The sequence below is a fragment of the Octopus bimaculoides genome, chromosome 2, assembly GCF_046866305.1.
Source record: "Octopus bimaculoides isolate indiv1 chromosome 2, ASM4686630v1, whole genome shotgun sequence".
In the NCBI taxonomy this organism is placed as follows: Eukaryota; Metazoa; Mollusca; class Cephalopoda; order Octopoda; family Octopodidae; genus Octopus; species Octopus bimaculoides.
The window spans coordinates 98160646-98187340 of record NC_142929.1 but is presented as its reverse complement, the minus strand read 5'-3'; the positions used below and the strand labels follow the sequence as shown (position 1 = coordinate 98187340).

Below are 26695 nucleotides of genomic sequence, written 5' to 3'. Positions count from 1 at the left end.
ATAAACTCATAGCTTTCCTTTTATTTATTTTTTTACCACAAAGAATCTACCTTCTGAGAAATAGTCCACTCCTATCTAATTGAGCTAATTAAGCCTAACATGATTAACAACAGCTGGTTACAAGCCAAGGAATAACCTCTAGACAATGAGATTTACCATCTATTCTTAACATAAAATAAGTCCTAAAATATCAAAATTACCAAACATGGTTCAAATCCACAAAGTCTGCATTTGGTGTAAACTCAACCAAGAATTTTCTGAAATATTAAAATTAAGTGAATAGCTGCAAACTAGCAATAACATGCTCAAACAGCTATATCACATGCTTATGAGCTAAACATTCACAGCATCATAAACAACTAAATAGTGTATGAAGGAATTAAATAGTAGGATATCAAACATGCTAAAACAAGGCATATCCAGTATAATGTATCTTGGGGGGCTTGAAAATCAATGATCAATAATTGTAGTCATTATTCAAAATCAGGTACAAGAAACTGTCACCACTGAGTAAAAACAAAACAAATCAAGTGTGATTAACTAAATGATACTAAAATTCATGAGCCTTGAGTTACAGGATTGTAATAAACTAATAAATGAGATGATGGAGCAGACAGACAAAGTTATATATATATATATATATATATATATATATATATACATATATATATATATATATATATATATATATATATATATATATATACACACATATACATATTGTGGCTATTATGCAAGTCCCAAAAACATTGCTTTTTCAGAAAACAAAAAATTAGTTTCACCTTTCCATGGCAAAACTGCTGTACTACACTTTGACAATTTTTGATATATTGGCATCCAAAGCAGCTGAAGATATGATAGTTTGACAAAAAGAATCGGCTATTGCAAGAGAAAATAAATATTGAGAAAAACACATTTGGTCAAATTTGGACATACAACAGTTTAACATAATAGCAACAATATATATATACATATATATATAAATTGCTTCGTCAGGCAGGAAAGGCAGCACCTATGGCAATTTTCAGGACCTCCATCACTGGTGGGAGTAAGTTATCCTCAGAGCTGGTCAAAATGCTTACAAGAAAGTAGACTCTGCTACAGGCACCTAAAAGTTATGTGGCAGAGGCGATGATCACGGAGTTGATAATGGTAAACAGAGTAATGGGATTAAGTCTACCAACCAAAGAAGGGAACTGTCTCTCCAACAGTTTCATCAACCAAATTTCATTCACACAGATTTAGTTGACTGAATGCTATGGTAGAAGACACTTGTTCAATGAGTCATGTATTGCAAATGAACTTAGAATCACAGAGAGCCAGGAATGTTTTTGAAAGAGTTTCTCCTCCTGTCCTGGTTTTCATGTTCTCTCTCTCTCTCTCTCTCTCTCTCTCTCTCTCTCTCTCTCTCTCTCACTAATATATATATATATATATATATATATATGTATGTATATATAATTTGATTGACTGAAACAAGCATTGGCAACTACTGTGAAAGTCATGTAGACATCATAGTTATAGTCAACCAGATCCAGTAATCTCTGTATCTCTGATATGGTCGACTTAATTAAGCTGCAGCTCAATGGGCCAACTAATTTAAATTAACACCCTACTTTAAGGTATTGACTACCATTTGATTTGTACCTTACTACTCTATCAGATACATCCATATAATGAAACATATCTGCAGATGTTCAGTAGTCTACTAACAAAAATTAAATTTTCCTCTAAGCAAGTAAAATAAATTAGTTATACTTAATTCATTAAGACAAAGAGCTGGCAGAACTATTACCATGACGAGCAAAATACTTTACAGCATTTCATTCGTCCTTATGACCTGAGTTCAAATTCCACTGAGCTCAACTTCACCTTTTATCATTTCAGGATTGATAAAATAAATACCAGTTGAGTATTGGGGTCAACATAACTTACTTCTCTTTCCTGAAACTGCTGGCCTTGAGCCAAAATTTGAAACCAATATAATTCATTTCTTTTGAAATTATCTCCCTTCCCCATTGTGCATTGTCAACAATTTCCATTAGTTTTATAGTTTCTTTCTCCAATGTCACAGTCAATCTTCCTTTTAGAAAAATATATGTGGGTAGTGAGAGAAAAAGTGGGACAAACAAACATTGCTAAAGCAACACATCTTTAACAGATGTACTTTTATAACTACAATTTGTGCTGAGGTAGCATAACATTCATAGATGATATGTGTGTGCATGCAATTTCTTCCTGATTACAAGTTGTTAAATATTTGAACACAGATTAGTTCAGTAAGCATTCAATGGATCTAATTTATAAGAAAGATGCATCAATACCTGTACATAATAACTAACTGCTAAAAGAATGAAATCAAACATTTCTGATAGAGTCTGTTATCCTCAGAACTGATGAGAGAAAACTGAGTAAATGTTTCAGTATGAGGGGTTACTTCAAAGACAAATTATTTCAACCAGATCCTATCTGGTATTTTTTATGACAAATGACACATGAAACACTTCATCAAAGACTAGAGAAAAGGAGTGGGTGCACATTGATTCTACACATGCAACAAATATTGTAGGATTGTAAAGATGTGTAAACATCTTAATATAAAATTCCAAATCAATGGATCTATTCCAATAACGACAGCATGGAAAAATAATTAAAATGTAAATAAATACTTTTGAGAAGACGAGTGATCAGTTTCAAGAGCCCTATTCAATGAGTTAGTGATCCTATGCGCCAAAACAATAAATCCTGGAATCAAGGCCACAACATCCACTAACATAAAATCACTTAAAAAGTATACACACAAAGAAGTGAAACCAAAAATTAGGTTTGGAACATGATATTTATTCCACTTACATTTTTAACCCTTATAGAGCAACTGGGCTGATCTACCAGACAGCCATTTCGATGCCAAAAAGAAGAAAGTGTTGAACTCTTCACAAATATCTTTTTGCTGGTTTCAGTCATTGAAATGTGGCCATGCTTGGTCACTACCTTCAAGGGAGTTGATCACATCAACCCCAGTGCTTATTTCAACCTCTATTTGTTGAAATGCTAAGTCACAAAACAAAAAAACATAGTCACCATCAACTAAATTCCAAATTCCACTCACATGGTATTGACTAACCCAAGGCTGCTATAGAAAGCATATATCCAAGATGCCACACAGTGGATTGAACTCAGAACCACGTAGTCACAAAGAAAACTTCTTAACCACACACCCGTGCATGCATCTATATATCATTCTCTTTGTCTGCTGAGATTCAGACATTATTTTATCAAAACTTAAATTACAATACTCTTTATATTTCATAAAAAACTGCCCTGTTTTCCTTCAATGCAGAAGTATCTGAGGCTGCCATCTCCGAATAATAAAAAAGAATTAATTTTGTGGTGAGAGCCTCTATTGCTCAAAAATAATTGATATTTCTTAAATTAAATGACAACTTAAATACAGAAAGGTAAAGAAATATTAATTACAGATATTATGTTTTGAGGAAATTGTTTATTATTTTCTTGTTAATATCTTAAAAGAATCCACAATCCTTTGATGATATTTTTTTTCTTTTTCCTGTAAGAGATTAAATATAAGAACATTTCCAACCAACATGAAATAGAATTTAACTACTAAAAGTAAAAATTAAGTTTATTTAATATAAATGAATAAGCAGTGCCTTATATTATGGAAAGAAAATGAAAAGAAAAGGCCCTATGGGAATCCACTTCATATACATCTGAAAATCTTTCAGGTTTTGAAATAGAAAAGCAAGAGAAAAGTCATAGCAGGATATATATGAGAGATTGGAATAAGGAGAAAGAAGAAAAATGGAGGAAGAAAATCTGTAAATTTTTTTTAAAAATCACTCAGAATCAGATCACCAAATTATGTAAACTGAAAAATATAGTAAAAAGAAAGCAAAGCAAGATGAAACACAATCCATGCAAAGCAGCTGCAGCTCTGATACCAATCAAATTGTTAGATCTAAAGAATGACTAAACACCAACTGTGAAAATAAGCAGCCATGCAAGAGAGAAATTCTTTGATCAAAAAGGAAAATTTAAATGGTACAAATTTACATAAGGCACAATGTCTTATACCAATAGCCAAGTGGCTTCAGAATTGTGATGCTCATTGCTTTTCAGCACTAAAAATATACAAATGCACATTGATTTTCATAAACAGATTGCTCAACAAACCTCTCACCCAAAATTGCTGACCTTGTGTCAAAAACTGAAACAAGAGCTGCATCATGCACTAATATCAGGGTGCCATTCCTAATACAACCACTTTTGTGTGTATGTATGCATTTCATCTGACACCAACCTCACCTCCTCTCTTCATTTGACACCAACTCTACACAGATTCCCACTCACCTCCCACATTCAACTGCCTCCCTCCACCTACACACCTGCATACTGCCCACCTCAGTACCTTCACCTATACACACACTGTTCAACTCATCACTCACTTCACACACCATTACACACACATCCATAACATCTTCCCACTCCACACGCACCAGCACTAACCACTTCTCAGCATTTGCACCATACACCATCACACACACACAATCTTCAATAGCATCACCACATATACCACTATATGAGCAACCAGACATACTGTTTAACTCAGTACACACATCATACACCGCCATACTCACTCCCACACTCACACAAGCACATTATACCTGAACACAGAAAATATATACACACACATGCAACATACACAAAGATAACTTTCGCCGACATACACTATACACATGCACACTATTTGGTCAAGGACAAACTCACACACATACACATGCAAATGTGCACACACCACGTGAAATAGCACACATCAACTGCTACCTGCTACATGCAACACACACACACACACACACACACGTCAAACACACTTGCTCCCATTCACACACACCATTCTCACATATACACCTGCACACCTTGGCTATTATCATCTCTTTTTCGTTCAACCTCTTTTTTCGATCATTCGCCATGTTGGACCGCTGAACTATACACGTTTCTTTCATTCTCTCTCTATTTATTTCTTCTTATTCCTTTCTGTCGAAGAACATAGGCTCGAAACGTAAAAGACTTTTCCATTTACACTTGCTTGTTGTTCCTACACCTGTCTTCATCTTTTGTTTTTCTATCAATTTCAACTATATATATATAGAAAAGGTGTAGGTAGAAACTCCATAAGATGTACCCAGTGTAAGCTATGGACACATAAGAGGTGCAGCAACATCAAAGGAAGATTAACCGAGAAGACAGCTTTCGTGTGCGGCAGATGCACAGAGGCAATAAACACCACAGATTCCATCACATTCCAGTGGGAGAAACTAGAAGTTGATAGCTTCCGCTACTTAGGTGACCAAGTTAGTAGTGGAGGTGGATGCTCAGAGAGTGTTACCACTAGAATAAGAATAGCCTGGGCAAAGTTCAGAAAGCTTCTACTAGTGACAAAGGGTCTCTCGCTCAGAGTGAAAGGTAGATTGTACGATGCATGTGTGCGAACTGCCATGCTTCATGACAGTGAAACATGGGCCGTGACTGCTGAGGACATGCATGGGCTCGAAAGGAATGAAGCTAGTATGCTCTGCTGGATGTGTAATGTCAGTGTGCACACACGACAGAGTATAAGCGCCCTGAGAGAAATGTTGGACATAAGAAGCATCGGATGTGACATGCAAGAGAGACGTTTGTGCTAGTATGGTCATGTACTACGGATGGATGAGGAGAGCTGTGTGAAGAAGTGCCACTCCCAAGCAATTGAAGGAATCTGGGGTAGAGGTAGACCCAGGAAGACATGGGATGAGGTGGTGAAGCATGACCTTCGAACATTGGGCCTCACAGAGGCAATGACGAAAGACTGAGACCTCTGGAGATATGCTGTGACTGTGAAGACCCAGCAAATAAAATGAGTTCACAGCTGTAGCCTACACCAGTTTCACATAACCAGCCCCAGCCCATTCAAATGTACCTTGGATCGTAGGGTGACATGCTGTGCTTGAGGAGACCTATTGAGTCAAGTACATCAACATCAAAATGAAAATCAAATGGAAACTGTAGTTGTGATCCCCTTGCCAGTAGCACATAAAAACACCCACTACACTCATGATGATGATGATGAGATATACACACACACACACACACACACACACACACATATATATGGTGTAGTTGTGAGTCCCGTGCCGGTAGCACATAAAAAGCACCATCCGAACGTGGCCGATGCCAGTGCTACCTTGACTGGCTTCCATGACTGTGGCATGTAAAAAGCACCATCTGATTGTGGTCAATGCCAGCTCTTCTAGCTTCTTGTGCCGGTGGCATGTAAAAAGCACCCACTACACTCTCAGAGTGGTTGGCATTAGGAAGGGCATCCAGCTGTAGAAACACTGCCAGATCAGATTGGAGCCTGATGCAGCCTCCTGGCTTCCCAGACCCCAGTCGAACTGTCTAACCCATGCCAGCATGGAAAACAGACGTTAAACGATGATGATGATGATGATGTCTTTCTAGCTTTCTACAGTAAAAGTTGAAGTGTCAGCAAATTGAGTCAGTGATGTAACCACAATTTCTAACTGTAACTATTTCACTTTTCTTACAAAAGAAAAATCATTGATACTAATACCTTTACCAGTACCCCACTTCTGGAAGATAATAGGACCAATCATTATTTATAGGCCACTCTGATTTCAAAAAGTTAGGCATTTTCATTAGTTATCATGCCATAATCTTTTATTGAAAATGAACTATATTATATTTTTTATACTTGGGGATGGTCATATTTTGCCAATTAAACACACACACTATATATTTGGCCTTCACTTCAGTTTTATTATTATCATTTTAGTTTTGTTGACAAAGAAACTAAAAAAATTATAATCAAGCTGAAGTGAAGACCAAATATATAGTGCATGTGTTCAACTGGCAAAATATAACCCTCCCCAAATATAACTACCTGTTTCAACACACGATTTCACATCAAGAATCTTGTAAAACAAATACATGAACTAGATTATAGTCTTCTATATTTATAGAAAAATATAGAAATACATATACTTACATACACACAACATGCATACAAAAGTACATAAAGGAAAATAAACAATAAATATAGAGGTCAATCAACTTCTTGAGAGTGACATATAAATGGAGTAGCCAGACTAGGTACATGGGTGGGACATTACTAAACAACAGCTTAGAATTATCTGATGATGTATGAAAGCTTACAAGGTGTTCAGTACAGACTAAATATCAGACACTCATTAAATGTATTAGAGTGAAAGGAAGAGAAGAGTTGTATCACAGAAGGGGAAATACTACAGAGTCATCTAGTTCAGAAGAGACCATGAAAAGGGAGAGAGAAGAAAGAATAGAGTCTTTGAAAAATGTTGGTCAATAAAAGTCTGAGAAGGCATGTAAAAGGCAATGGGTTTACAATCTTAAAGTTGCAAGTTCAATTCCTAAACCAGGTGATGAACAAGTTTCATGTTGCTCTAGTCTACTAAACTGGAAATGAATACCAGCAGACAGCTGAAGCAGCCCTCTCTCCCTCCAGCTGTCACATCCTATTTGTTCCATTGGGTTGAGAGAGTATCTGTTTGTGCTTGTGACTATGTAGGCACCTAAAACAATTAGCATAAACATCATACAAGCTGCAAGTGATAGCTAAGCTTCTTATTTTTTATATATAAGGTAGATAAGTTTTCTTATATGATAATGTTTGGATTAATATCCTTCAAGTATTATCAGTCGTTTAAGTATACAGTCTCCATAAAATCTTTCATATACAATTTGTGGGTCATAGGTTTAGCAGATTCTATAGCTGCATAACATGATTAAGTGAATTGTCTTTAACAGTCATTTAGCTGTTTAATATTGGGAATAAAGCAAAGTTCTTGCTATGGGTATTTAGCTTAGAAGAGACCTGGATCCAATCAATAACCTGGCTTGAGCAATCAGAGATTATTAAACTGTGGTTATAGTACAATGAAGAGAGGGACATAGTGAGTGAACTCAATTCCTGTATACTACTGGTATGTACTTTATCATGTATACTACTGGTATGTACTTTATCATGTATACTACTGGTATGTACTTTATCAATTCTAATAGAAAAAAAAAAACAAGATCCAAACACCACATACACTAACATTACAACAATAAATTGCATTTATAGGCATAAGTTTAGCTGTGTGAATATGGAGTTTACTTTGTAACCAGATGGTTTCAGGTTCTATCTCACAGCAGGGCACTTTGGGCTGACCCATGCCTAATGAGTGAAATTGGTAAGCAGAAACTGTATAGAAGCCACTTTAATGTGTGTGTTTTGTGTGTGTGTTTGTGTGTGTGTATGCGAGAGAGAGAGAGAGAGAGAGAGAAAGAGAGAAAGAAAGAAAGAGAGAGAGAGAGAGAGAAAGAGAGAGTGAGTGTGTGAGTTACAGCTTGCAATACAAGTACTGTTCCATGCATCTTGGTTTTGTATGGTTGAGATTTCTATGGTTAGGAGCCATTCCTATCACTAACTCTTGTTACAGAACAAACAGGTGATTATCAAGCCAAAAAGGAGTTAAAGTTCATTTCCGACTTCACAATTATTTAAGCTTACCAGTTATTAAGCAAAATTTTTGTATTTCAGTTTCTCCAACATTTCCACAAATTCACTCTCCAATCATTATAAGGTGTCCTATTTCTGAATATCAACATTGTTCTTGGGTGGATTTAAACTCTGAAATCTCATTTAAAAATAAATTTAACCTGAAACAATGTAACATATAGAAAAATAGGACACTTGATGAAGATTGAAACAACTGAAATGTTGTGTAAATTGAAATACAAAAGGTAATATTAATAGTCTGGTAATGTTTAAAAGGATTACATATTGGATGAGAAGTCACCCCAGCACCTACAAAAAACATTAAATAATTTAAAAAAACAAGAGTGAGTTAAGGATATAAAAGAAAATAGTAGATTACAAAAGATCTGGAAAAATGCTAAAGAGACAATTAGTCTATAATTAACATTAATAGTTTTTTTTTTTCTTCTAAATGATCACTACCCTTATTCTGAAACAATATTTAGTAGCAAAGAATAAATATATAAAGAAAATGTCACTTAAAATAAAATGTTTTTATCAAAGCCATACTATTCTTGAAAATAAAATAAATATGAAGTGTGGTGAAGGAATGCAATGATGCAACCTAACAGAATATATAATTACTCACATCAAAGATGTGGATGATATATTTAATTTTGAAGTTCCACTTTAACATCAGCTAGAAAAATCTGTGTAGAGATTTAATGAAAAAAAATTTATAATTTCTAAAATACCAACTAAAATTCCTCATCAGTGCTAAGTTATATAATAAGGAAAATTTCCTTAATATGAAAATAAATTTCCAAAGATTTCTTAAGAATATGAAAGCAGTAAAATCTGCACAGAATAATGGTGACTTAATATTATTATTAAATTATTTCAAAAGTTAAGACCGTTGACACTGATGTTGCGGTGATTACTATTTTAACTCTAAATTCCGTAAGATCTCATTAGCTAATATTTTTCTAAAACATTTAAGGCAGCAAGCTGGTAGAATCATTAGTACACTGGGCAAAATACTTAGCAGCATTTCATCCATCTTTACAGTCTGAGTTCAAATTCAGCTGAGGTTGACTTTGCCTTTCATCCTTTTGGGATTGATGCAATCAACTCACCCCACGCCCAGCTTTCTGTCGTGCCAAAATTTGAAACCAATATTTTTTAAAACATTAAGTAAAACAGTAGTTGAATGTGGCTGACATATCTAAGGATAATTTCATTAAAAATAAAAATAAATGAAATAGGAAACATACAATTTATCATTATATGTGACATCTGAACAAATATCCATCTTAACATATGTAATAAGATCTCAAAATGCAAAGATTTCATTATCAAAGCACTAGAGTGATACTTGTCATATGACAGGTAGCTTTGGAGATATATTTCTGCAACCATGGATAATCTCAGGAAATATAGCATGCATACAATGATTATAATTTAACTTTTACTAAATTTCTTGGTGCTAATACTAATTTTCAAAAGGAAAATCTTTGTTTCCTTAAAATTAATACATACACACACACACAAACACACAAATATATGTGTGTATGTATGTATGTATACTTGTAAATCTGTGTAAATGTATGTGTATGTGTGTATCTGTATGTGTGCACGTATTTTTATGTGCTTATATATAATCATACATTTGTGTGTCTATATCAATACACACACACACATATATATTCCCTTGTATTTCTGAACTTATTCATACTTCACTTAATACAAACTATTTGATACAAACATATTTTTACTAAAGTCTGTCTCTATAAAACTTACAAGTGTTTAAATACTTTTTCAGTTGATGATTCTTGTCGTTATCAAACCATTTTCATTGTTTTACAAATAACTTTTCAAATGTGATATGCTTTAAATTCTTCCATATATTTATAATTGACTACCTTCTCTACTCCCTATCTATCTATCTATCTATCTATCTGTCTATCTATCTCCTCTACCTATCACTTACCCTACTCTTTCTCTCCTTTCTCTTTTAGACCCTCTATTTTGCTTTAAAATATTTATTTCAACTATATTTTTTTACACTTTATTATATTGTTCTGAACTGTTACACTTTGGTTTCACTCTCTCTTTCTCTTACCCTCTCTAACTACTTCATTTACTCCCTCTTTCTCCTGTTTCCATGATTCTTTCATACACTGTGTGTGGGTGTGTATATGTGTATGCATGTGTGTGTGTGGTGGTGGGGATAATGTTCTTTATTCATTGCCTGTCACCAAGCATGAGTGTATGCACTGATCCTGCACCTTTTATGTTAATTCTCAATCTGTATATCTCTTTTACTCTCACCCCCCCCCCCCATCTCCCAATGCAATAAGAAGCATAAATGAAAATGCATAACCAACATTTATGTCAGGTATTATTACATAGAGATAAGATAGATTACAAAAACTTATTATTTGAAAAGATGCCTACTGGGTGGTAAACTCGATCTATTACCTGGTTTAACACCACTATCTCCTTACCTTTGAGTGCCTTTAGTGGTGTCCACTGTATTGTCAAGTTTGAGGATAAATTCTTACCATTAGTCATGAAGGCCCTAAAAGAAAAGTGTCATGGACATTGTTCTTCCTCCATTTCACTAAGATAATTTCTTTAAAAATATAAAGTGCACACACCACAGAGTGGTGGTAAATTCCAGTGAACCAATTCTGTTATTCTAGTTCAATTTTTAGTTGAGTCATTTCTCATATTTTCCACTGTGTACTTATGAAACCAATTGTGATTAACAATTCTGAGCAGTATGGGCTGTGTTACAGTGACTCACTCATGAAACACCACTACAAGAAAACAAAGCTCCATGTAAGCTTCTTCTTTTATCTACATTAAAAACCCAACAAATTTCTACTATGTTTGTATATTCAGAAAGCCAACAAAATCGTTACCATAGCAGACAAAATGCTTAGTGGCACTTCTTCAGGCTTTATGCTCTGAGTTCAAATTCTATCAAGGTTGACTTTACCTTTTATACTTCTGGGGTCAATAAAACATGTACCTGTTGAGTACTGGGATCGATGTAATCAACTAACCCCTGTTCCCCACAAAATTCCAGACCACGTGCCTATAGTAGAAAGGATTATTTTTGAAAATTGGATGGATAACATAAATATTTCCCTCTTTCCCACTGTTAGTTATGCTTCTAAGGAAACAACCACCAAAATAATAGTTCATGCATACAGAGTAAGCCAAACTTAAAAAATCAAGCAGATAGGAAAATAGAAATTGTAGAAAAAGAGGATTTCTCATGCCCTGGTTAATATATATTAATATATACACAGGTAGACAGATCTTACTTGGATACTGATGGTGAGCATTTCAGTAGTTTGACTGATTGAACTGCCTACTCATTGAATTATACTGTAACTGGCTGAATATTCCATCGACATATTGGACTCTTAATGAAACAGCCTCTGACAAAATTGTGCCTTTGAATTACAAGTAGACTAATCTGACAGGTTTCCACACACTTTCCATGCACCCAATTTCATTCACAAGCCTTGGGGTTGACCTGAGGCTGTAGTAAAAGACATTTGCCCAAGATTCCATGCAGTGAGATTGAACCAAGGACCTTGTGATTACAAAGTGAACTTCTTAGCCATCTGACCTGACCTGGCCTGGCTTGCACCCATTGTTTGATGATGATGATGATGATGATGATAATGATGATAAGAATTTAGAAAATTTGAGACATGAATTTGGATAAAGCTATAAAAGTGCACAAAAACTGGGTTAAAAAAGCCTGTGGAGGGAAAAAGTCATAGGGAGCCTTTGACTTTATTTTTCCATCCACAGGTATTTTTAACCCAATATTTGCATGCAATTAGTTATAGCTTTATCTAAGTTCTACTTTGAAATGGTAGAACATTTTCAAAGTTCTACCATTAAAAATGATACAAATATAAAAATACATAAGGTGACTAGATATTCTTCTGATAGAATGTCTATTGTGGTACAACGTAAAAATGAACACTGGTAGTAGAAGTAGAAGTAGTAGTAGTAGTAATAGTAGTAGTAAATAGTAGTAGTAGTAGTAATAGTAGTAGTAAATAGTAGTAGTAGTAGTAGTAGTAGTAGTAGTAGCAGCAGCAGCAGCAGATTCACTAGTTAGACTTGGGTATTTCAAGTCATGCCAGGTTTGTCAAAGAAATATAGCATGCAATGACATATACATCTTATGAAATACGCCAAGTTTATTTTGATTATTTGCTACAGTATTCAGAGAATATGGAAATATTCACCGTGGTCTCCAACTGTGTATCCCTTCCTTCTTTGCAGCCCTGGAAACAATTAGTGAGGTACAATTGATAATAACAGATATTTTAAATAAATTTCTTCTAATTAGAAAGGTAACATTGACAATTTCTCTAAACTAACAAAATAAAAGATATATGACAAAATAAATAAAGAAAAGTAATTCATTATCAACATTTCAAAATCATTTTCTCTGAAAATAAAAATGATGAGTAAGAACATATTTAATAAATGTTACAATACATATTATTCAACTTTGGTTTGATTTATGCCCTGAATTAACATAATTATAAAGGGACAATGGTCACATGTTTAAATATGAAAAATATTTGATTATTACCAGAGTTTATAATACAAATAATCAAATCCACCATTTTGTTACTTAAATGTGATCAATGCTTTATTATAATTAAATTATCAATTGATCACATTTTCCACTGCTAAGTGGTTTTTCAGTTAGTGTTGCAAATCATCAGGGCATCACACAACTCTAAGGACTTTGTTACATCCTCATTTCCAGGACCAAAGCCATAGTCTCCATGTACACCAAAGTATCCAACAAGTTAATGCGCAACATATTCATTGAAGTCACTAGTCATAAAGATAAGATCATTGTCATTCATCATTGAGGTAATCTGTAAAAGGACTTCATAAAATTAGTCCTTTTGTTCCTCTATCAGTCATGATTGAGGAGCATATGCAGAGATAAATGTTAGTGTTATATTTTCCATGACTAGTTCATGCTTATTTATCCTATCACACTCTGTGACTACTCTGTCTACCTGTTTCTCTGCATCTCTTTATCTACCCATTTCTCAGCAATAAGTATGCCCACACCTCATACAGCATCACTACAGCCTACACAGAAAAATTCATATCTTTCTTCTTTGCCTGCCCAAGAGAAATCTGACTGAAGTTCCCCTCCATCTTACTTCTTGCACACAACATACAGACACAGATACACACACACACACACACACACGCGGTTGTGTGGTTCCCAACCACAAGATTTCAAGTTTAGTCTCATCGCATAGCAACTTAGGCAAATGAATTCTACTATAGTCCCAAGCCAACCAAAGCCTTATGAGTGGGTTTGATAGATGGAAATTGAAAGAAGCCCATCATACATAAAGAAGATAAAACTTTCTATCAAGTAAGTGGCTTTGCTCAATATGTAGTAAAGGAGTTGGAAGAAATTCCATTCGGTGCACCCAGTGTAAACTATGGACACATAAGAGGTGCAGTGGAATCACAGGTAGATTAGCAGATAAAGTAGTCTTTGTATGTGGTAGATGTGCAGGAACAATAAGCACTAAGAGAACACGGGACTTAGATTCTCTCAAATGCCCAGGAGGTTCTTTTGAGGTTGTAGATAGTTTCTGTTTCCTAGGTGACCAAATTAGCAATGGTGGAGGATGTTCTGAAAGTATTGTTTCTAGAATAAGAATAGGGTGGAGGAAGTTCAGAGAGCTATTACCTCTATTGGCAACAAAAGGACTCTCTCTCAGAGTGAAAGGTAGACTGTATGATGCTTGTGTATGAATGGCTGTACTCCATGGTAGTGAGACATGGGCTCTGAATGCAGAAGACATGTGTAAACTGGAGAGAAATGAAGGTAGTATGCTCTGTTGGATGTGCAATATCAGTGCGTATGTACAACAAAGTGCAAATATATTGAGAGAAAAATTAGGCATAAGAGGAATCAAATCTAGTATGCAAGAGAGAAGACTATGTTGGTTTGGACATGTGATACGCATAAAGAAGTGCCAATCACTGAAAGTAGATGGTACCCGTGGAAGAGGGAGATCCAGGAAAATGTGGGATGAAGTGGTAAGGACCGATCTCAGGATGTTGGGCCTCACAGAGGAAATGACAATGGACCAAAATGTCTGGTGATATGAAGTTCTTGAGAAGATTCACCCACGTCAGTGAAACTGAGTTCTAGAAGTACTGTGTGTCCCATCAACACTTAACAAAAAAATTTCTCACACACCCTTCCACAACAAACCAAACTACATCTCTTCTCTTCCTCACATTTCCACTTCATGCACCAAGCTTACCTCCCACTCCCCAATCCTGTTCTCTTGACCCTGTGCCACTGTATCATTGCTATCCACTAGCTTCTGACTTGCATGTTCCACCCACACCCTGTCTCACTGTATCATTGCATATGCCTGGCACTTTGCCACCATCTCTATCCTGCTGTCTCTCTCTCTCTCTCTCTCTCTCTCTCCTTTCTCCTGCACTTCCCTCAGGTTGGGTAACCATGTATTTCCTTTGCGGCAGCACACCTGTTTCTGTCTTCATTCCTGATCTCTCTCTCTCTCTTTCTCTGGCTGGGTAACCTTGTACCTCCCCTACAGCAAGACACCTGTTTCTATCTCTCTGCCTCATATAACCTTTCATCATCCAACACAAGATCACTTCCTCCAATGCCCCCTCCTCTCTCAAAAGTTTTTCTTTTTGTCTTGAAAGTGCTTGGTGACCCTGTCAGTGCAGGTGCCGCTTAAAAGCACCCAGTCCACACTGTAATGTGGTTGGTGATTGGAACAGCATCCAGCTGTAAAATACTTACCAAAACTGATCTCGCCTGTGCTTAAGTCCACTCTGCTGAGTGGTTGGTGTTAGGAAGAGCATCTAGCTCTAAAAATCCAACCAATGCCAGCATGGAAGGTGGATGTTAAACAATGATGATGATGATGATGATATATATATATATATATATATATATATATATATATATATATATATATATATATATATATATATATATATATATATATATATATATATATATATATATATTATGCATTTGTATCTCTTTGTATTTTCAGTAGTTGTAAATGAGTGGCACCAACATACAAGTGAAGCCTTTTATTTCCCATCCTCTATGAAAAGGTGACTAGTTAAGAGGAAGTATTACCTTGCTTGATTTCAGGTGTGGTGTGGCAACAGGAAGTGCATATGGCCATAGAAAACCTGCTTTTACAAATTCTGTCTGACCCGTGCAAACATGGGGAAAAGGGCAGTAAAAAAAATGATGATGACAATGAAATGATGATAATATGAATTGAGGTTCTAAGCCAAAATTCTTAGAGAACACAGTCAGCCTAAATATGTTTACAAAACCAAAATATAATGACTTATCTGCTGTATAATATTATTCATCACACATAATACTTTGTTTAAAAAGAAATGAAGAGATATTTCAGTGGCTGCAAACAAATTTTGATGACAAAAATGTTAAAAGCCATGATAATAAAGCATATAAAAGTGAAAAGCGAGACAGCTGTGGGCTGAATAATAAAAGTAAAGAGGGAAAAAGAAATTAAACTTACAAAACAGTCACCACCAAGGAAATCAGGGACATATTTTTTGTTGATGAATTCTGTTATTCCTTCTGGACCTTGATAATCATTTCCTCCAAAAATCATGAATTTCGTTCTGGTATTATCATCAATAAAAGGACTAACTAGAGTCCATAGCACCGGGAATACACGTGGGGCACGGACAATTAATAGACGCCCCATAGTTTCTGGATAGTTGGCTTGAACAATTTCAATAATTCTTAGCAGAGCTTTTATGCCTGGCCGCCATAGATGTCGCATGCTCAGATTCTCTAAGTCCATGATCCAAGTACAACCACTGAAATAAATAGATACTTTATATTACACATCAAGATCTTAATTAGGACATAATTCATTTTTTCTCTTTAAATCACTGTTATTAATTTATTAAGGATGAATAAACCTTGCAAAACATCCCTTTAAGAGGGATTATGAAAGACAAAAATGTATTTCTTTATCTTTTTTCAAACCAGACTGCAAATTCTACATTTTCCAAGATGTACTTCTCCATGAATCTCAGATAACAGAAAAGATTGTAGAAGTCAGATTGTTTCTTTAAATTGCTGAGCTAATGACTTTTGGAACAATGAAGTGAATTTCACAATTCACGTGTTTTAAATTTTTGTTTTATATATAAAATACAGAGAGAAAAAAAAGAGGTAATGTGTGGTGTGTGGAGATAACAATGAAGAGAAGCTTTACTATAATTATTGACAACCTTAAGGCGGCGTGCTGGCAGAAATGTTAGCATGCCAGGCGAAATGCTTAGTGGTATTCTGTTTGTCTTTACATTCTGAGTTAAAATTCCGCCGAGGTCGACTTTGCCTTTCATCCTTTCGGGGTTGATAAATTAAGTACCAGTTGCGTACAAGGGTTGATCTAATCGACTGCCCCCCCCCATTCCTCACCCAGCCACAAAAATTTGGGCCTTGTGCCTAGAGTAGAAATGAACACTTAAAGGCAGTGAGCTGGCAGAAACGTTAGTATGCCTCGCGAAATGCTTAGCGGTGTTTCATCTGTCTTTACGTTCTGAGTTCAAATTCTACTGAGGTCAACTGTGCCTTTCATCCTTTCAGGGTCAATAAATTAAGAACCAGTTGCATACTGGGGTCGATCTGATCAACTGGCTCCCTCCCCAAAAATTCTGGGCCTTGTGCCTAGAGTAGAAAAGATTATTATTGACAGCCTTTCTAGAGTCAACAACATGATGAAATGGTCCAGTGCATGTTGTAAAGTAGTTGGTGACAGTAAAAACCATGCCAACAATAACACAAAAGAACATAGCATAATAACCCTTTCACTCTAAAGAAGTAGAATGTCTGGCTCATCTATCCTCAGCCATTTTCTTTAATAATATCCTGCTTACCATTACAGAGTATAAACAATTTAGTATCAAAATAGTTGACAGACTTTGAAATCATGTATTTAAGCAATCACACTCACACATACTTGCAGGTACAATGTAAATAAATATAACTAAGTTAACTCAGCTGACCTAACTGGGTATCCAAGTTGCTCAGTTGCAGCAGCAGCTCGCTGTACACCCTCTTCATTTACAGCTATAACCTAGAAAATAAAATCAAAAAGAACATTTAAAAACATACACTTTGGAACAACACCACACTGTCTTAAAACAAAGACATACAGAATGGACAATATGAAATTAATGTGATGGTCATAGCTGAAATGCCTTCTGAGCATTAAGTTTGTTTAACTAAAGCTGACATGGCGGTTAAACAACAATAACATATTGTCCAAAATGTAGATAACCATAGATTGTTGTTGTTGTTGGCACTCCGTCGCTTACAACGTCGAGGGTTCCAGTTGATCCGATCAACGGAACAGCCTGCTCGTGAAATTAACGTGCAAGTGGCTGAGCACTCCACAGACATGTGTACCCTTAACGTAGTTCTCGGGGGAGATTCAGCGTGACACAGTGTGACAAGGCTGACCCTTTGAATTACAGGCACAACAGAAACAGGAAGTAAGAGTGAGAGAAAGTTGTGGTGAAAGAGTACAGCAGGGTTCGCCAGCATCCTCTGCCGGAGCCTCGCGGAGCTTTAGGTGTTTTCGCTCAATAAACACTCACAACGCCCGGTCTGGGAATCGAAACCGCGATCCTATGACTGCGAGTTTGCTGCCCTAACCACTGGGCCTCCAGATAACCATAGAAACGGTATGGTAAACAGAGGTGGTCAAAATTGACTAAAATCATTAGTGTATGTTAGTGTGTCATGAGATACAAGTAATGGATCTAGTAGCTATTTCCTGTGATATCTATTACAGTGAGAAGAAAAATTAGTTACAGGGAGCATAACAATGTCACAAGCAGTATCTAAATTTCTTATTGTATGTATATTTCCTCTCTCTCTACTGTAAACTTAAATTACTTACTTTGAATAATTAAAAAAAAAATGGCTTCATATATCTAATTTTTAATATACCCAATAAACAGGTTCAGAAATTAACACCCTATTCACTAAGGTCTATTAAATCCAACAGATGATTCAGTCCTTACTTTGTAGACTTAGATATTGCAGCCAAATCTTCATATCACACATTACTGTCTTTACAAAGAAAAGTTACATTGGTTAATGTAGTCCTAGATATTCATAAAAAACAGGATGGTCATGGTCGGAATATCTTTGACAATAGGTCTGCTTCATGAAGGTTGACCTCAGACTAAAATACACACTGGCTACATATGAATAGTGGCTATTGACTATATACCAATGTATCCTCCCTTTTCTTAAGACAATAAGGTGTGATTTGAAGACTTGACTATTTTCAGATGATTGAGTCTCCACACAGAGACTTCTAGAGACTTCCTCATTAGTGTTGCAGGCAGTTGTATGCTTTATATGAGTTATTTGGTGAGGTCACCAAATAACTCACAAGACAAAACCCACTCAGTTGAAGGGTCTTCCTTAGAGAGAAGTAGTTTTGTGTCAGGTGATGAGAGATTAAGCTTCCCCAGTTGGAACAGAGAGATGAGAAAAGATGAGAATAACACAGGGAACAACTGTTTTGTTACTTTTGTTAATAATGTAAGAAGTCAATCACAGACAGTTCATGACAATATCAAAGTGAAAATTATGAAATATTTAACGTACATGTTTCAGTACAGTTTCCTCACCAACTGCTTTCATCAAACCTTTCACATCCATCTGTCCTAACCGGAGTATGTATATTGGACGGCCATCTGCAAAATGCACAAAGTAATATTCATTGATGTAAATGATGTTTCTAGACAAAACAGTTATACATCTAATACAACATTAATACAATATTTCCCTTAATTTTTCAGCACTGAAGCCTATTCCCAAATCGGAAGAATCTAGTGAGATACACAAGAGCTACACAGTTGTATCTGGAAAAGACGTAAGTCACTTGTAGATGGGTAAGATTCAAGTTGGAGGCTTAAAATCATATATTTTCAGAAACTCTTCTTACCTAAGTCATTCCCACTGATATCCCTAGTTAATATCAATTTAACTGAACTCAAGAGTCATGAAAGCTAAAGTAACTTCAATAGGAATTGAACCACAAACTGTTGGCCTTGCCCATAAAAAAAAACATGTACTAACCCTAAAAGCAGAAATGAAAAAGTAAAACTCATTGGCATGATTTTATAATTGCTTACCATCATTCTTTAACCATCTTTCAATCTTTATTCTTAAAGAGGAGATTAATCAATTTGGTCCATAGTTTATGGAATTATGACCTAATTCTTACATGAAGAAAAATATCTAGTAAAATGTATACCAATTCTACAATTAAAATATAATATTTTCTTTAAATTCATAAAATTTAAGCAGAAATAAGCAAAATTATATTTAAAGCAAATGTGAACATAGGATTCATTTACAGAAATGATGAGGGGGATATTTGTTTATTTTTTGTAATCCTTAGAAAGAAGAATGTCGATTATGGCCTATATGAAAACAGACACTTTTAAAATATGATTAACTCTATGTGATTTAACATGACTAATTTTGTAAAATATTTTCACACTGATTTGTGCGGTTGTAGTTTAATGATGCTATTAATAAAAGTGACGTAGTCAAGTCTCTATGGAATTTGCTTAGCGGTATTTCGCCTGATGTTACGTTCTGGGTTCAAATTCCGCCGAGATCAACTTTGCCTTTCATTCTTTCAGGGTCGATAAATTAAGTACCAGTTGCGTACTGGGGTTGATCTAATCAACTGGCCTTCTCCCCCAAAACATCTTGGGCCTTGTGCCTAGAGTAGAAAAGTTAATGATGCAAATCAAAATAGTAAAATAAATACTATTGTTGAAATAAATTTTGTTAGTGAATAAAGGATTTACAAGTGCTTTTGGGGCCAACATATCCTAACCTTAACCCAACATAGATTATAGGTATCTGACAATTCAAATATTTGTTTATGTCCTTTGGAGTAGCTAAATGACCTACTTAATATGAATTCTGAAGTGATAATAGGGCTAAATAAGCTGTACCACAAAAACAAAACACAATAAGTGTCAAAATTCAAAACACTGATATAGAGGCCATAAGTCTAGCTACATCACTATCTATATATCAGAAGCACTGACCGGTGTAAACAAAAGCAATAATTGATATACAATGAGAATGTAACAATAAATGACAGGTGAAAGACAGCTTTGAGTGGTAGGTGGATGTTTTGATAAGACCAAAAAAGTAAAAAACTGGCAAAGCATAAACTTAAATGAAAAAAAAAATATATTTATCCAGAAATTCAGTTCACAATGCTTGCCAGTCTGGGGAAAAAAATCATAGGCGCAGGAATGGCTGTGTGGTAAGTAGCTTGCTTACCAACCACATGGTTCTGGGTTCATTCCCACTGCGTGGCACCTTAGGCAAGTGTCTTCTACTATAGCCTCGGGCCGACCAAAGCCTTGTGAGTGGATTTGGTAGACAGAAACTGAAAGAAGCCTGTCACATATATGTATGTGTGGGTGTGTATATGTTTGTGTGTCTGTGTTTGTCCCTCCAACATCGCTTGACAACCGATGCTTGTGTGTTTATGTCCCCGTAACTTAGCGGTTCGGCAAAAGAGACCGATAGAATAAGTACTAGGCATCCAAAGAATAAGTCCTGGGGTCGATTTGCTCGACTAAGGGCGGTGCTCCAGCATGGCCGCAGTCAAATGACTAAAAAGAGTAAAAGAGTATTATGATAATGATTTCAAACTTTGCTACAAGGCCAGAAAATTTAGTGGTAGGAGGTAAATCATTTACATTGACCCCAGTGTTCAACCGGTAATTATTTTATGCTGCACCTCCTCCAAAGGATGAAAGGTAAGGTCGGCTTTGGTGGAATTTGAGTTCAGAATGTAAAGAGCCAGAAGAAATGTCACTAAGTGTTTTGTCCAATGCACTAACAATTCTACCAGCTCACCACTTTATAACAACAAGAATGACAATGGCAATGATAATAATGATAATGATGGTGATGGTGATAATTACTGTTACCAGCACAATCATCATTATTTCTATGATAATTTATAGATACAATACATTCAAAGATAATTCATTTTTGAAATTTTACCAACCATTGTCTGAGAAGTGCCATCCACCAGGGTAATATTTTTGGATGACCTGTGATGGTCGATAATTATCAAGAAGATGATCAATATTGTGAAGTTTACGCCAAGCTAAAGAATGAACCAGCATTTCTCTGGCTTTTTCAATATTAAACTGTCGGGCTCGTAAAAAGCGAAGAATGTGAGCATCTTTGGGAATCTGCAATGGAACAACGATGTGTAAGAAATACCATACATAACCAACTTGTATTGAAAGTTTTTGAAATGTAAAATTACAGAAATTGTCATATTATGAAGCATGTATTTAAATTTATGTTAACGAGGAGGAAATATCACGGGTCTATAGGAGTGGTACTGAGGTGTTCAGAAGATAAATAACATTTCATCTAGGTCGACTGTTTTTCTCACAATGACTTTCTCAGAAGATCTGGTATTCTATTGCTTATAACTAAATGAACTGAGACACAGAAAGTATTCTCCAAAAAAATTCTTGCAGCGGATATAAATTTGTGAATAATCAACATGCAACTCATTAATTCTTGTATTGATACAAAGGTCTCAACAAATACAGCAGAGTGAAGAAAAAAAAACTGTATGACACTCCTACTTTTTTCAAGAATATTATCAATTTGTGTAGCAAGTTGGATTTGCTACACATAGGACTGAAAACAAACAATAGAGATTATTTGTGTCATATAATATCAATCATACCTTGTTAATAATAATGTTCACGATCTTTTAAGACATAAGGAATGCAATCAAACTATCATACAGTTATAAATTTTAAAAAAATAAGAAGGTAGATATTGCAACATGAAACATACTTTTCCTTTGTGCGTTTCTTGTAGCCACTGCCGTAATTGTACAAGTTGACTTTCCTGAAGAGGGGTTAAGTGACCAAGACATCGTTGAATATATTCTGCTTCAAGCTTTCCTGAATTCACAGAACATTCAAGTTTGACAGATTCTAAGACAAAGAAAAAGAAAAAAGAAAAAAAAATGCAAAATTATAGTTAATCAACAAAGAAACAGAACAAAAATTAGATTTTCTTGTTTATTTATTCCATGGTTGTCATGTATAACTGTAGGTGCCATTTCCTGTTTTCCCAACAAACCATTTCTGAACTGGTCAGTTTTACTTTTCATTCATTATCAAAGTATCACTGTCTATGATCTTTTAACAATTTTCTAAGAAAAGGAAATAGGGATAACTAGGTGAAGTTAGTAAAGTTAAGAAAACTATGGGTAGCTAAGATTAAGATAACCATTGGACAAGTAGGAGTTGTTGTTGTTGTTTAGATCCAGGTCATCCCTGATTGAGCAGACTCATGATCAAAATGTCCCAGTCATGACTATCATCATTTTTTTTAGTCATCATGTATCTAGAATTACATAAACTAATGCTGACTTGGATGTCAACTTTTTTGAAGATGACAGAGTATAATTCAAAGGAAATTCAATTGCTATTTTTAGCAGGTCAAGTGACTAAGAAACAAAAGATATAACTGGAAAGAGGGGAGAGAAAGAGAGAGAAAGACAGAAAGATGCAGCAAGAAAATACACTCGTGTGTTGGGGTCAAAAGAGCAGAAGTTGTTTTGACAGATATAAAAAAGACAGAAAAGACAGTCAAAATTTGGTTAATCATCCCAACTGATAGTGGAATTCATCTGTTATATATTGTTTGAGAGAAAACTTACTGTTTTTATAACTTTGTTAAAACTCATTCTAGAATAACTTAATTGAATAATATCTAATTAATGACTACTAGATTCTAAAGTATACAGGTTTGTTCAAGCTGACTTTACATGTCACAAGAATACTGTAGTCAATGAGGTCTAATTTCATTGACTATGGTATTGTAGTGGCAGGTAAGAGTCACTAATGGTGAATTCTAATTGAAATCTATTTTAAATGCATAGATATAAAAGTAATTTTGTTTTTTATGAGCTTCCATACTGATTTAACATCTATTTTTTCCATGTTCACATCAAGAATCTACACAATAGTATATTTTCTTTGCATAGTTTTACATCATTTCATCCGAGTTGATTTCTTCTATAAGTATATGGGAGAATAAATTAAAGGGAATTTATGGTGCTCATACTCTTTTCAAAGTGCCGTGGATATTACTGACTGATTTATATAAGCTTCTTACAGAAAGTAAATAGTTAGCATTCCATTGCAATTTCATATTACACTGTATGGATCAGTTCAGTACTAATGAGGTTGGGGAAGGGATGACAAGGAGAAAGGGAGGGAACAATGGATGCTTACATACCTGCTAAAAATAGCAAGCAAATCCCCTTCAAATTATATCTTACTTTCTTAAAAAGGGAAAGATATACAGGATAATGGAGTTATACAAACCCTAAATCAAGTAAAAAGAATGAAATGCTCAAAGTTTGAATGTTTAATTGATCAGATCTGACCTTGGGCTAAACAACAACTAAATGTAACTGAAATGTAAATCCTAGTTCTTTTGTGTTTGATTCTTTTTTCCAATTAAGATTTGAAATCAGGTTGCTGAGTTTACTTGGTTAGTTTCTAAAACTTTCTCCATTACTTTCTAATGTAAAAGAGAGCAGATTACTAATGGTGATGAGCAGATGAAAAGTCATTAGATTCCATTAGATTTGGAACCCTCAGAAAATACACTGCCAGAAAAATAAACAAAACAAAATGATAAGCAAAAACATATTACATGCTGAAATATTCCATTTCTGACATTCTAGGAATGTGCTACTGTTACCAAGAATTAATGTTAGAAATATTGATTTTAAAGATGTTAACTTCTGGTGAAAAGCTTGTAACATTATATTTAATGTACTCTGAAGTAATTCAGTGTTTATTTTTCTTGGCAGGTTTTTTTTTTTATTGATTTGATAGCAAAAAATGGTTAAGTTAGTTCTTGTTTGACAAGAAAGAGATTGGTTTATAATGTATTTATTTCACAAAACAGTAAAATAAATATAGTTGAATACAATGTCTCTGTCTTCTTAACAATTTATATCCAACAATGATCAGCCTTTTGTTTTGAAATAAGGAAATGGAAATTGTAGTTTTAATAGGTTACTCAAGAGTATTAGCAGTTTAGGTAAAAGCAAAGTGAAATAGTTTCTTGTTGAATTTAAAACTAGATCAGAGATTCTGCACATTGGGGACTAACCTCTACACTACAGTGCTTATCTGATTAAAAACTTCCATTTAATCTCACAAATCACTTTAGCCATTATGAGGACAATGGCAATTAAAATGATGATTATGGCTATAACAATAACATAATGATAATAATGACTACACTTGAAAGCTACTTATATTTTTGTATTGATATTCTTAAGCATTTCTTCTAATGAGCATTTCATCAGTTACCCTCCAATAAACAACAAGTGTTAAGGACTGAGGGTTTATAAAGAGATATCTCTAGTGATCTTATTGTTTCTGTGTTTGATTGATTCTTTTAATACTTCCATCATGATTTGAGATTCCTCACAACTGCCACAAAAGAAAACTTTGATTCCACTTCCACTAATTCTTTTGTTCAGAAATTTACAATTTATAAAACTGAGAGTTTTGCTTAGACTGAAATTCATGTGGCAAGAAATTAAATCAAAACAAATTTTTGAACTAAAATTGAAACTTGAACTCAAATCAAAATTCAATGAAAAGAGGGATTTGAATTTAAATTTGATAGTATGAAAAAAAATTTCAGAGTTATGAAAATAAATTTAGTTAACTTGAAATTTCAAACTGGAACATAACATGAATTGAAATTCCCATCCATTTAAACAACCTTAATGAACAAAATAAAGATACACTGGAACTCACTTTTATTTTTTTTGTCAGCTTCGATAGAAGTATCTTCAGCTTGTGTTCTCTTATCTGAAAGATCATTTCAGAATATAACTATTAATGTAGTTTGATAACAATTATTTTCTAAATATTCATTTAGACATTGATTTTAACTCAAATTCACTTTTCTAAGTAAGACTTGTTGATATATTCAACAATGAAATCAGGTTGTCAATATACAAAAGTTTCTATAAATTGTCAGTCCTAAACATTTTCTGAGATTATCCACTCAAACATTACATATCTTGCTGGGTGTATTTCCAATCCTGAATCTAACCATAGCCTGTAGAGTTCTCAGACATTGTCCTTCTATATGTAGTTTTCTTATTGCCTACCATACTACACGATATAGGAGTATGTCAAAAGCTTTTGCTATATTAGTAATTGCAAGACAGTTTGTTTTACAAAATAACTCTTGCAATTGTTTTATATATTAATAACCAACATCCTGGACACAGAATCATACCAATAATCATTTTAAGCAGAATTCAGCTATAAACAAAGTAATTTCATCTTTTATCTTCAATTTTTTACTTGTTTCAGTCATTTGACTGTGGCCATGCTGGAGTAGTGCCTTAGAGTGTTTTTTTTTGTTTTTTTTTTTTTGCTTTTAGTTGAACAGATCAACCCCAGTACTTATTTTTTAAAGCCTGGTACTTATTCAACCAGTCTCTTATGCCAAACCAAAATGTCACAGGGACATGAACAAATTAACAACAGTTCTCAAGTGATGGGGTGGTGGACAAACACTGATACCAAGACACACACACATATGTAGATATATGATGGGCTTCCACACAGTTTCTGCCTATCAAATTCACCCACAAAGCATTGGTTACCTGAGGCTATAGGAGAAGACATTTGCCCCAAGTATCACACAATGGGACTGAACGTGAAAACCATGTGGTTGTAAACCAAGCTTCTTAGCCATGAAGCCATACCTATCCTTTTTCTCACAACAGAGAAATTTGAAAAAGGTAAGACCATAAGCAGAACTAATATCATTTATGAGTTATAACTAATGAGAGTATTAATTATAATTAGTAATGACTATCAACTACTTTATCTACAATTATAACT

At 34.7% G+C, this 26695-nt stretch overlaps 1 protein-coding gene across 8 annotated transcripts in view; it reads right to left on the bottom strand.

Annotated features, from left to right (window-relative positions):
- LOC106869109 (SEC14-like protein 5) overlaps positions 1-26695 on the bottom strand; it is a 109355-nt gene that overhangs the window by 21562 nt on the left and 61098 nt on the right. For 2 of the 8 annotated variants that reach the window (XR_016240687.1, XM_014914649.3), the window contains exons 6-12: positions 25592-25645; positions 22590-22732; positions 21775-21964; positions 19332-19420; positions 17714-17784; positions 16210-16516; positions 12859-12897 (exon numbers count right to left, since the gene is read on the bottom strand). Coding sequence is in view for 4 of the 8 variants with exons in the window: in XM_014914649.3 (XP_014770135.1) it covers positions 12859-12897; positions 16210-16516; positions 17714-17784; positions 19332-19420; positions 21775-21964; positions 22590-22732; positions 25592-25645 (893 nt within the window). In the remaining 4 variants the exon portion in view is untranslated. The remainder of the gene's footprint in view (positions 1-12858; positions 12898-16209; positions 16517-17713; positions 17785-19331; positions 19421-21774; positions 21965-22589; positions 22733-25591; positions 25646-26695) is intronic. The other 6 variants (XR_016240688.1, XM_014914650.3, XR_016240689.1 and 3 more) reach the window with 3 other exon arrangements.